General features: G+C 43.6%; 1 protein-coding gene and 1 long non-coding RNA gene across 9 annotated transcripts in view; one reads left to right on the top strand and one right to left on the bottom strand.

Moving 5' to 3' along the window:
* LOC148683814 (uncharacterized) overlaps positions 1-12,776 on the top strand; it is a 410,944-nt gene that overhangs the window by 99,531 nt on the left and 298,637 nt on the right. The window lies entirely within an intron of this gene.
* HOXB3 (homeobox B3) overlaps positions 1-12,776 on the bottom strand; it is an 85,292-nt gene that overhangs the window by 12,341 nt on the left and 60,175 nt on the right. For 6 of the 8 annotated variants that reach the window (XM_088655579.1, XM_088655574.1, XM_088655577.1 and 3 more), the window contains one exon: positions 10,224-10,274. The exons of 1 other annotated variant lie outside the window; for it this stretch is intronic. In XM_088655579.1, the coding sequence (XP_088511705.1) occupies positions 10,224-10,274 (51 nt within the window). Of the gene's footprint in view, positions 1-1,964; positions 2,098-10,223; positions 10,275-12,776 lie in introns of those variants that run through there. One more of the 8 variants, XM_088655578.1, reaches the window with a different exon arrangement.

The raw sequence follows: 12,776 nt of genomic DNA, 5'->3' as shown, positions 1-12,776 counted from the left end.
ATATAGGGGTGGGAGGGGGAAATTCCTTCCTCAAAAAGAAAAAAAGTACGTATCCTTCTAAGGAAACATTAATTTTCTCCATGTTGGAAGGGTGCAAAAAGGCTAGAATTATTTAATGGGTCAAATAATAAATCAGTAGAGAAAGCACGCACACACACAGAAGGATGAATAAGAGAGAATCCTGTTTCACTGTATTCTGTATTTCATTTCAAATGCCTTTTTTCCCAGTGAGCTACAATCTATTATACTCCCCTACAGAATGAAAAATAATACTGTAACCCAATATTGGTCAATTCTGCCCATAGGAACGCAGACACAACAGGAGCAACCTTCCCCCCTGACTTCCCTACATCTATGCACTTCAAAACCTAAATATAATTCAGACCTCATACCCAACCACATGCCCCACCTCCTCCACGAACCTCCTCCTCCTCCTCTTCAGTTTATGCCTGTATAAATTCTGCAGTTTGCAGAACAGCAACTCTAAAAGTCTATGTTGTGATCCTTTCGTATGTTCCATGGATTAGATACAACCGTTGCCTTCCAGAAGCAGGCTGTTAAAATATTTGCTATGTATTAACTGGAAAGAATGATAGAGTCGCTGTCTTGTTTCAGCTGTTCCTTAGCAGACATAAACAGTCGAGTACTCTCATGGCAACAGATTGATTAAAAATAAAGAAGAAACGCAATAATCATTAATTCGATATTAAAAGACTGGGTTCGCTGAAACTGTCTAAGCGGTTCAGCCATAATGATAATTTTACTAGGCCTCGCTGGTTTGTTTTGGATTTCTTGGGAACTCTGGAAGGCCTATGAGAAGGCGGAGGCAAATGTCTTCTTCTTTTAAAGGAAGAATTAAACAGTGCATTAAAAATAAAATCCCATTCTACTCTTCTCGAAAAGGAATCCAAAGTGGTCTGAGCGTTCAGTAGCAAAGATTTTTTCGCCCCTTTTGTATCTCATCTTTCAACACGTCCCAAATGTCGGTCATTTATCTTAGTCGGAGACGGGTGGAATCGTAAATGATTTACTCCAAGGAATTGTTGCTGTAGTTGTTGGGATGTGCGTGAGTTTTAAAAAGCACCCAGAAATCTCCAAAGGAATAATAAATAGGAATAGTGCATTGGAAATTAGTCCTCCGAAATGGTAACCGCAGAAGTTCCTTCTCTCTCTCTCGGAAGTTTCGTTTTTATTCCAGAACAAGAACCTAGATTCTAAATAAAAGCCTCTCTTCTCGGGAACTTTGGCAAGAGAGATATTTTTTTATTTATTGCAAATTGATTTTTTTAAAAAAGCGTGAATCCAATAATCTAGAAGTCCGTTAAGGGGTTTGTAACAAGAGGGAAGGGAAGGCCGTGGAGCATGGGAAAATATAGTATTAAAAGCTCCCTTTAACCTCCATGTTGGAAAAAGAATTCTAAAATTCGCAGTCCTACTCTGGTTATGGGGGAGAACCGGAGAGCCGTTCTCCTTAGGGTGTATTTCTCCATAGTAGGGCAAAGGTAATAATAATAATAATAATAATAATAATAATAATAATAATAATAATAATAACTGGGGTTCCGGACAACTCTCCAGTTCACAGCAAATTGTTCACTACATTTAGAGCTTTCCCCAAAATTAAAGGGGCAAAAATCCTCCACCACGTCAAATAGAGAGAGAAAGAAAGCGTTCTAGATGAAAAGGCGAAGGAGAAAGGGGGAGGAAAATAGAAGGGGGAGAATAGCAAAAAGAGGGGGGAAAGGGGGGTAGAAAGAAGGGGAGGGAAGGAGGGGGAAGAAGAAGAAGAAGAAGAGAGAGGGTGAGAGAGAGAGAGAGGAGAGAGAGAGAGAGAGACGCTGCGTGGAAGGAAGCTTAAAGCTTGTGAACTCTTCATGAACCGCGATGCGAGTCATACAGCTATAAATCATGGAGACACGGTCTCCGCCATTCACAAACTGATAGCCTATTTCGGTCCACCTTACCTTAGCCTCTGACGAGAGCAGCGCGGCGAGCAGACATAATATATTTTCGCAGCCAGCAAGCAACGCAATCAATAAGCGAGGAGAGCTCCCCCCATTCCTCTCTCGTGCTTTTTTTTTAATGTTCAAGGAATATCTAGAGAGAGAAATCCGGTCATAACGCCAAAAGGAGGGGGGACATCTCTATAGGAGCTTACGGTGAGGGATGCTCGGGTCCTCTCTCTCTCTCTCTCTCTCTCTCTCTCTCTCTCTCTCTCTCTCTCTCTCCTCTCTTTCTCAATCCGTTTGGGGAGGAGTGCGGGGGGGGGGGGGAAGGTGAGAAGAGGTAGGAACCACAAGATGCTAGACAGCCTTCCAAAGATGCATAGGGAATCCTTTGATTGTGGCTGCCCTATAGTCTTGGTACGCCCTGTTCACGGTTAACAATGGCCTCTGGCTTAACAGCAGAAGGCAAGAGAGAGGGAGAGAGAGGGGGAGAGAGAGAGAAAGAGAGAGAGAGAGGCAGGGTACAGAGGAGGGGGAAACAGAAAGAATAGCTGACACGAAATCCTCGACAAGGAATGCATAGACTGAGATTTAAATGACATAATAATAACATCCAGTTATTATTTTTGTTAAACCGGGCAAATTAAAACAAGAAAGCGCGGGAGGGGGAGGGGTTGAGGGGGGATTCAGAAGAGAGAGATGTAGAGATTTCGTTTCTGGGGGCGGGGGGAACGGAGGGGTGTTTTTTTTTCCTTCTCCCTCCTGCTTTGGGAGGGCTTGGGCAAACGCCAAGGTTGCTTCCTGACGGCGTCAGGAGTGGAAAGGAAATATGCAAATAGAGAGGTGGTGGACAGAGGCCTAGCAGCATAGCAAAAGCTGTATTGATTCACGTGCTTCGCAATTAGGTGTCAAGTTATGCTAATAAATCTTTGGAACAGAGGCAGATTTTATTTTTTTTCTTTCTCTCTCTCACTCTCTCTCTTCCCCAATTTCCTTCAGCAGAGCAAGCGAGGGAAAACTCTCTCAGGCCTCCATTATACCCCACCCTGGCCAAAATGGATTGCATAACCCTCCAATATGACTTAATTATTATGACAAGCATATGCGGGGAGGGGGAGGGAGACGCAGCAAAAGAAAGCAGCATTTTTAAAACAACAAAACAAGCAACAGCTGCTGAGAACACGTCCTTGAAAAGTTTTACAAACCCTCTGGGTGACATGAAAGCGTAGGAAAGGGAAAGTTTTAGAAAGTTTATATACTTAACCTGGTTGAGTGCTATTGGTTCCCTGAATGCTCATGTTGTGTATGCATTATGGGTTGCAATCGGGTACGTCAAACTCGGAGCAGACCTGCTGAAATCTTCAACTAGTAAAGTCCATTGATGTCAATAGGTCTACTCTGAGTATGGCTTAGTCAGATGCCACCCATAATGCAAGCGTTCACACATAGGAAGGAAGAAGAAAGACTGACTGACCTACATTTCCGGCACCTCTCATCGTGTTATGCTGAACATTTGGGATGCAAAGTTTCATTCAGTTTATTGGGATTTACTTGCAAGCGACTGTGATTGGGGCAGGAATGTGATAAGGTCACCTGACACAGGGAAGTTATTTAACATTAGATAGATAAATAGATAGAGATGACGTCTCTTTAAGTCACTCAAGATTTATGACCCCCTTCCCTGCTCATAACACAAGGCGCTTTGCTTGCCAAGACAAAAACGTTTTTGCTCTGCTTTTGCTGCTGACCTGAAAGGGAGCTGCCGCTACAAACTGAGTGTGGGAGGAAGAAGTTGAGGTGTCTGCACATTTTTGGGTGCGTGCGTGCGAGGCAGAGGAATAGAGGAAAAGGAGAGCTATTGTTATTCTCTCTCCCGACTCCTTTTTGCACCTCTACCTTGAAGGGGGCTAATTGCTGAATCGAGGGGAAACTGACATTCAAAAAGGGAGTGGGCTCTGGAATTGGCTCATTCCTTTCTTGGGATGTTCTTAGTCCTCCCCATCTTTGAGAAGGGTTCTGTTTGGGGAAAACTTTTTCACTTAACTTTTCAGACCTAACTTTGTCTCTCATGCCTAAAATTGCAAGTGACTTTATCCACCCGGGCAATGTTATCTTATTCCTGTCCACTTTGGCTTTTTTATGAGTTAAGAAAAGAAATCCTAGATCTGCATGCGATGGTGGGCTATTTTCTGCTTTGGAAGACCATCCTGAGATTGGACGCTCAACTGAACCATGGTATTCAAGAAGAACTTCATTGCCAAAACACATCCTGTGGAATTCTCCGGGTGAAACTTAAAAGTCTGCTGCTGGACAATAAGTAGTGTCTCCACGGATGGTAAACATAACTTTCAGGAGGGGCGAGCGCTTCGCTTTTTTATTGGCATAAACACTCCCTTTCTTTAAAAAAAAATCGTATTAGTAGCATTGTGTGAGTATTTAATGGTCTTTTTGAATTTCCAGGTCTACTGTCCTTTTAGTCCTTCCAAGACTTAAGGCTGCAATCGCATCTGGGAGTAAAATCCGTTGAATTTAATGTGGGTTACATCCGACAAGGATTGCTCTATATAAGGCTGAAATCTAAACGCTAGGAAGTAAGTCCCATTAAACATACCAGGTCGTCCTTCTGACTTACATGCTGAGGACTACGATGCATGGAATAGAGGCTCAAAACAAGACCAAGGTGGAAAGCAAAACGATTAACTGCAGAATGTAAAGTATCGAACTTTCTGCTTAAAAAAAGGCCTTTAATAAATCCTTAAAGTCTTTCTGAAACTGGTATGGGATAGGGTCTGCTGGTCGTGCACTTTAGGCGGGACCCACACTAGGTCAATGGTGTTTTCTTAAAACTCACCAGTTCCTAGGCTGCTGGTCCTGAAAGTATAATGGAGAAGTACAATTCGAAAAAGGAGGGGACCTGTTCAAAATAGAGACCAAGAGAAAGAGAGGGAGAGACACAGAGAGAGGGGGGGGAGTGGGGGGGCCAAGTGGGGGGCGTTGGACCGTTTAGTAAAAGTCTAGAACGTAAAAACAGACAAGTTTGGGACAGGAGGCAAATTAATCACTTGGGTAAAAAATAGCCTCCTCCGTTCCATAACACCACTGTCCAAACACTCCTACCGGAGATTCTACAACAGGACCCAGGTCTTCACCACCATCGTTCGCTCACTTTGAAAGTTGCCAGCTAACGTTTACATGTGTGTGCTGGGAGTCAACCGAAGTTAAAGATGATGCATGGATACATAAGAGCCATATTTTAGGCGCGCAAGCACGCATTTAGGATACATTTCGTTCCGAATGTTTCCTTTCCAGGCTGGATTGAGAGAGGGTTATCTTGCCTGATTGGGGAGAGGGTGTTAGCAAGAGGCTTTGGATGTTCTCTAACGTTGTTAGGGTATGGTTTCCCGCGGTTGGGGGGAGGAGTTAACGGGTTTATGTTTTCCTGTTGGTGAACTTATATCTTTCGATTAAAATAACAGGAATAACCTAACAAGGGAGGGATATCCAGATCCCTCCATTTTATTTCTTATATGCTTAGCACGTCGTGGTTTTTAAACTTTGGCAGAATATTCGCGAGGGGCCGGCTCCGAGAGAAGGGAGAAGCGACCCCAGTTCATTTACCTGCAAGTAAGCCTCGCTTATTTTCAACGAGTACGTGTGTACACAACACACACACACACACACACACACACACACACACACACACACACACACACAGGTCCTTCTGAGCCTTTGAGACTTTGCAATAGGACATACACGAACCCAACGCAGATAAACAGGGGATATTGCTCTCAAGTTAAAGCCTGCCGGAGATCCCAACTTTAATCCCACCGAGGTCTAGTAAGACTCAGAAGGGTAGTCAGATGGTGTCTGGCATTCTCATGTGTAGGCGAACAAAATGGGCCGAAGGGGAAAGCGATTTCGCCAAACAATTAACGAGGATTTGTGGAAGGCGAACTACTTTGAGATTTATCATTGAAGCTTGGGTAAGGCTTTGGTTTAGAAAAAAAAACGAGAGAGAGGGAGAGGGAGAGATCATTTTAAAATATTTTCGTTTGGGGAAACATTCCTTGGCTCTAATAACCCGGTTTTCCGTTCTGAATGCTAATATTATTAATCTGCAATAAAAACGTCCGCTAACCACACACCAACACTCCCCGAACGGTATCCCTGCACGTCGCAGAATCTCTGGAATATAAATCACGCCCGGGAGGCCCCAGCTGCCCCCATCTCAATTTTGCGGCCTTTGGCAATAATTCCAGCTTCATTCCGCCTGCTTTTTGTTGTTCATAGAGGCGCCCGCCCCTATGAACGGCCACCGAGTTGGCACCGGGCCACTTATAGCACTTGCCAACATCGGTGTGCTATTTCTGGCTCTGAGTTTAAATTATTCGTTATTTGCATCATAAATAAAGTTGCTTTTTTGTTTGTTTTGTTTTGTTTCATTGTGACGTGTTTCTATGTGTGAGAAATCTAGCAGCTAATAATAATAATAATAATAATAATAATAATAATAATAATAATAATCTCACGCTTCTAGAACTCAGTGAATAAACCTAGTGGCGGCAAAATGGGGCCAAAGCAAATGAAGGCAGCTTACTAAAACGATTTCTGTTAACCTGCTACTGCTGCCGCAGTTCATTAGCTACAGTTTGCACGTTCAGCTGCGAGTCATCCAGTATTGCCTTAGTATGATGATGAGGCAAGAGTGGCATAAAAAGCACGTGTGAAGTGGTCCTGAGCACCTTCAGGGAGAAGTCATTCCCATCTTTTTAAATCTCGGCTGCTGGCTTTTGGAGGGCAGGGGTAGTGCGCCAGGGGGGGTGGGTCACCAAGACAGCCCCATAAGTGGTGTTAGCCGTTGGATAGAGGGCAGAAGTGGAGCAGTCCAAGTCTAAAAGACATAGAATCTACAGGAAAGGGGAAAGTGCCTTCAGGAAGGAGAAAACTTCCTCCCCACACACCAAATTCCGTCTATTTCAATGGGGGAAAGTTTCTGCCCAGTACCCACCAAAAAGATGGGAAAGCAGCAAATAGACAGAAACTATCCCGTTCTAGTGTTTGGTAGTGTTTTCTGGTCTTCTTCGTGTATTTTCTTCAACATAAGGTTTTTCTATGTGTCCTGATGGCATTACTTAATGCTGTTGTTATTAATTGCATAAATACTGTCTGTCCGTCCGTCCATCCATCCATTCATCCATTACGTTTTTATCTTCATTTTCTGCTGTGGAAATCAAGGCTACCAGTAGTAGTAACACATTATGGAATAGGGGCAGATAGCCTCAGACCTTAGGGCTGAAGGTGGTCCTCTATATCTCTTTACCTGGCCCTCGGGGCTCTCCCCAGGCCACATCCTTCTCTCCAGCCCTGCCTGCCACCCTCCTCAAGTATTCTTGCCTGGAATGTATTATGGAACTCTGATAATGGCTCTTGCTTGCCTTGATGAATAAGGGTATGTGAATGTGTGTAGAAATCAGACATCAATACAAAGATAACATTTGCATTCATTGCTCCACCCACATTTGTCTCTGGTCCCTCCCAGTATGGGCATGTGGCCTCTGGTTGCCCAGAAGCAAGTGAAAGATGTGGACTGAAAAAGCTTCCCCAAAGCTGTTGTAGGACAAGAAATCTTTATAGGAGTCCTTTTGTATGTAGATAATCTACATACAAACCTTGTTTATTTAATATAACATCAGTGATGCTTCACTGCAGCTATAGTTGTTTTTAATCTATCTATCCATGTAGTCGTCTATGGAATGCATATTTGTGCTTATGGCTCTAAAACTTTGTATAAGTTATATGGAAATAGAGCTTCCTGATGGAGAGTTTGGGAGTACAGTATTGGGTAAAACCTGTTGTTTATGGCCCTACTATAAAGGAAAGTGAGGTAGCTGCCCCAGACATAAGTCTGTCATAAGTGCACAGGGAAATTTTCCCCGGAAGCCAGCAGTACTTACTACAATATTTATCTGTGTTTTTTTTTTCTTTAGGGATTTATATCCTAGAATGCCTTTCTCCGTTACATAGGAGCAGGTTTAAGATAACTTCAGTTCTAAAGAACTTGGTTTAGGTACAAGTGCATCTGGCTTAACGAAATGTACATCCAAATAAGTGTGCGCTTAACATTCTCCCTCTTCCTCCTTAATCCTCTCATAGCCACACGTGCACGGAAACTCTACCCATGCGCCTACTCAGGATAAACCAGCATCTCTCTATCCGATTGTTTCCCTTGATGGATTGTAACTCTTTCTCCCCCCACGACCTTTGGTTTAGAAGCCTAATAACTCACCGGATTAATGGTCAATCAACGGAAGTAGCTTTAAATTGGCTCCAAAGTATAAAACATAAACAACAACACCAGCCAAAAGGGGGAAGGAAAGAGAGAATCCCCCACAATCCCGGTCTGTTTCGTGCTCCACCCTCTTTGGTGGGGAGCTACTTTGTCTTGTGTAAGTGGTCCCTGGGTCTTGTTCTACAGTTGGGGTGGCTGGAGAGGGGAGGCGTGGGCGCCCTTTACTAGTACGGAACAGTCCAGCACATATTTAAAAAGGAGGAAGATCAGAGAACCTGATAGCATCTGGATTTCCATGGAGACTACATTTTCAAGGGGATTTGCTATTACGGAACGTGTTTCGTATCAAATGCGAGGGCTTTACAGGGACAACCTGACCACAAGATGATTCTAAATGCGATTTACTCCTAAGGCTGCAATCCTATGCGGTTACCTGAAAGTAAGAGTCAGTGGACACCGTAGGACCTACTTCACATGAAGTGTTCCTGTGAGCGGGACCTCTAGGCAGCTGACTTCTTGAATTGTCTTTCTTTCGAATTATGAAATAAAGGATTGGACCATACTTTCACGACGTGACCATTTTCAAATTTCTCTTTCTGTGTTTTCTTAAAATACTTAGACCCCGCACCTTACTGTTCCCACCTGATTAACTTCACGCTGGCAAACTTATTAGGTTCTTAATACCGAGCTTTATTACTTGGATCTATGTCAGGCATCCCCAAACTGCGGCCCTCCAGATGTTTTGGCCTACAACTCCCATGATCCCTAGCTAACAGGACCAGTGGTCAGGGATGATGGGAATTGTAGTCCAAAACATCTGGAGGGCCGAAGTTTGGGGATGCCTGATCTATGTGTTCCGAAAAGGAGAATGGATGGCATTCAATGAAGTTTTACTTAGAGTAGTCCCATTAAAAGTAATGGGCCTAACTTAGTCATATCCCTTAATTTCCATGGACGTACTCTGAGCAAAATTTAGTTGAGTAGGAAGCAGTATTTTTTGCTGCTTTCATAATCGATACCCTGGCGCCCCTCCTTCAGCAAGGGTGAAGTTGACGAAGGAAATCACGACCTCTCCGTTATTTCACTGAGCAGTTTACCCTTTCTGGCTCCCTGCTCCCTCCTCCTCCTCCTCCTCCTCCTCCCTCCAGGATTCAAAATTTCAGCGTTGTTATCTCTTCCTGGCCGAAGATAACCGTGGGAGCAGGCGGAGGCACTTCCTGGTTTACTAGAAAGCTACTCTGAGCTGGCATGGAGGAGGCCCAGTTCAACACCCACGCTCGACCTCTTAATAGCAGCGTCAATTGGGAGAAAATAGCGCTTCCTTGGGAGCCCGTGTAGCGTTTTTGAAAACCTTCCTTCCGCATAATTTCTGCAGAACTTCATTCAGGGCAGATAAAACTTGATTAGCACCTCAGCAACGCTGCAATCTTAGTCGTGCTTACTAGGAAAGGCCAATTGAATTCAGTAGGACTTACTTCCACGTAAACATATTTAAGGCTTTGGCTATTTTTCCTAGCTGGGAAATTAAAGTGGATTGTGAGGTGGATGGGGACTAAAGTGAAGATTCCACCTCTCTTCATTTATTTACCGCGCAATCCTATGCATGTTTACTCCGGAGCAAATTCCCACTGATTTAAATAGTCCAAGGGAAGAGGGGTTATCAGATTGCAGCTTCAAGAAGGTGAAAAATGTAACGAAGACAGATTGTTTGCTGGTGGAGAGGGTGGCGTCGTCAATAAGTTTCAGATAATCTGTCTTTTGGCATGAAAATACACTGTTCAGAGTCATGCATGCAAAAAGGGAGAGGAAACGGGTGAGAAAACAGATTCCTATCCATGTCTTGTGCACGTCACTTCTATCCTTCAGCCTTTTGGGCTTCTTTGGAGGTCAGTGGCCTGGAGAGCAGACCCTGATCCCAGCAGTAGAACGAAGATTTCACCCCGTTAAAGAAAAGTTGTTCACAACTTTTAAATTTAGAATCCACTTACTTCTGTCTGGGAAGGAAGACGACGATTGGATACCACAGAGCGAAATTGCGCCTACAAGAAAGGAGAAAGGAAAATATTTTCAGGCAAGGCGAAGGCTTCCCTTCTGAAGTTGCAGCTAGCTATTCGTATATTGGAAACTTGCCAAATGGTAAAAAAAGGCAGGCGCAGGCAAATACCCGAGTTCTAGTCAAACTTTATGGAGCTGGAGTGTGTCCCCTCCCTTTCCTTCACTTCGAGTTCCGTCATAACATCATAAAGTTCGAGAAGGGGGTGGGAGTTAAAATATATAACCGCAACAAGCGGAGTCATCTACCATCACTAACTTTGGGTGGGGGGGGAGGAGAGAAAAGAGGGACACAATCCTCCTTGGCATTTTGGTTCTGTTTAATGCACAAGGAGGCTGGCGGTACAGAGTGGCTTACTGTATGCTAGCAGATATTGCTAAGAATCTGCTGTCAGAGACTGCGCAACTTGGGTGTTCTGTGAAGCGCTCAGCACACTATTGGAGCTTGTAATTGCCCAGCAGCCCACAGTACTGGAAGGTGCCTTGAATGGCAATAAACAGGTTTACATAATTAATAGGCAGGAAAAGACTGAAAGGGTAGGATGGAATGAAAGAGACAGGCAGAGAGAACAGATAAGCACTCCTCTCCTATACAGGGACCCTAAAAGCAGCTCTTTGCATTGAAAGAGACTATCACAAACCAGTTTGAAGGTGACTATCTGCTCTTTTTATCCCAAAGTAGTTTATTCCTGCTTGCACCCCCGTCTCTATTTGGGGATGCTAGCCATCTCCATGGAGCTAAGTTGCACTACAGTTAGTGGGACTTGATTCCACGTAGAGGCGTGTAGGATTGGGAATGCCATTCTGTTGCGTTTTCTTCATCCACCCTTAGATATATTAGGTTTCACATATTAACCATCCGTTTCCTTGTCCCGTTTCCTGCTTTACTGAAACCCTCCAAGGCTCTTTGATCTATGGCATTCATCAGCATACCTAAAGGCTAATTGGGACCTAGGCATCCATAACAGACGGGCATAGAGCTGAAGCCTAGAGTTAATTTTTAATTGCAAGATGAAGAATTGTGAAAGCGGCCAATGTTTAACAGGCCCTCAAAAGCAGTATTGTGGGGCATGACTTGGAGCTTTGGTTTTAAGTCATTTATTGGGATGGGGACGTGCTTGCAGATCTACTTGTAAACGCAAGGACTTGACACATTCAAAAATGCGTTTTGGAAATTCTCAATCATTATATTATAAACCATGGGCCAAAAGGCCTTCTCTCTCTCTCGTTCGCTCTCCAATTCCCAAATAGGTAGGTAGCATGATGAATAGCTGATAGTGGACCAGCATCCTTGCTCTTTGTGAAGACAAAGATCTGGTGGGTTATCGGAGGCAAGTGGTTTGGTGTTTGGTGCTGCATTCATTAAAATCTGACCACAGTCTAGATCAGGCATCCCCAAACTGTGGCCCTCCAGATGTTTAGGCCTACAACTCCCATTATCCCTAGCTAACAGGACCAGTGGTCGGGGAAGATGGGAATTGTAGTCCAAAACATCTGGAGGGCCGAAGTTTGGGGATGCCTGGTCTAGATAGACCCTCAATGCTGTAATGGAACCTTGCTGAAGTCCAAGAGGCTCCTTGTGGTTCTTTGGCACGTTGCTACCTAAACTGTCCTAATTAAGATAATTAAAATAACAACAGCAACCCAACATGATTCCCATAGAAGTTGCCCAGAGAATGCCAACTGAGTTTGTTTTCGAACTGGTAGAAAACAACATCTGAATTAAAGAAGCAGCCACTCCATTAATATCAATTTCCTTCAGTGAAAACTTTGGTTCTTCATCAAGTTGATGATTTATGATAAAATCGATTAAATTAGGGTCACTTAAGGGCCTTGTGGTTTCCTCTTGGATTTCATCTGTCAACGCATCAAGCAGTTGTTTTTTTTAATCAAGTTTAGCTGGAGGCTAGTAAGGAAGATGATTCTGGAGCTGAGGAAATTTAATGCAAAGCAATTTTCAGGGAAGGGAGGCGCTCAGAGAGCAGAGTTCTTGCTCTCTTCCAATATGGCATTACTTTGCCGGAGGAAATATTAGACATTGGGGTGGTGTTTTGTTTGTTTTTAATAAAAAAAAGTGTACGTTTATAGCTGGGGTATGGTCCCAGGAACTGAGTTATTAACATCGCCATCCTGAACTCAGAACATATTTGTACTGTCAGCAATAGTGGCTTTATCTATTTCACCATCCCCCCCTTTTAATTTTTTTGGTGTGTAAGTTTGACTGTAACCTCTGCTTCCCGAAGACTCAGCAGAATGAAAAAGCCCTGGCTTCCTAACATAAGAAGAATTCTTATGTCAGATTCAATTGTAAGGAACAAGGAAAGAAGAAAGGAAGGAATTTGATGGAAGAGTCCCTTCCCTCCTTTGGTCTAAGAGCATTAAAAACATTTAAAAACAAAAAAAACACAAAAAGAAGTACAGCCATTCAAGTGTAAAAGAAATTTGCCCTTTATTTCTAGAGAATGTGGACTGCATTATTTACCATGAAA

Source organism: Zootoca vivipara, chromosome 12 (genome assembly GCF_965207765.1).
Source record: "Zootoca vivipara chromosome 12, rZooViv2.hap1.1, whole genome shotgun sequence".
NCBI classification, from domain to species: Eukaryota; Metazoa; Chordata; class Lepidosauria; order Squamata; family Lacertidae; genus Zootoca; species Zootoca vivipara.
This window is presented reverse-complemented; position numbering and strand designations above follow the sequence as displayed.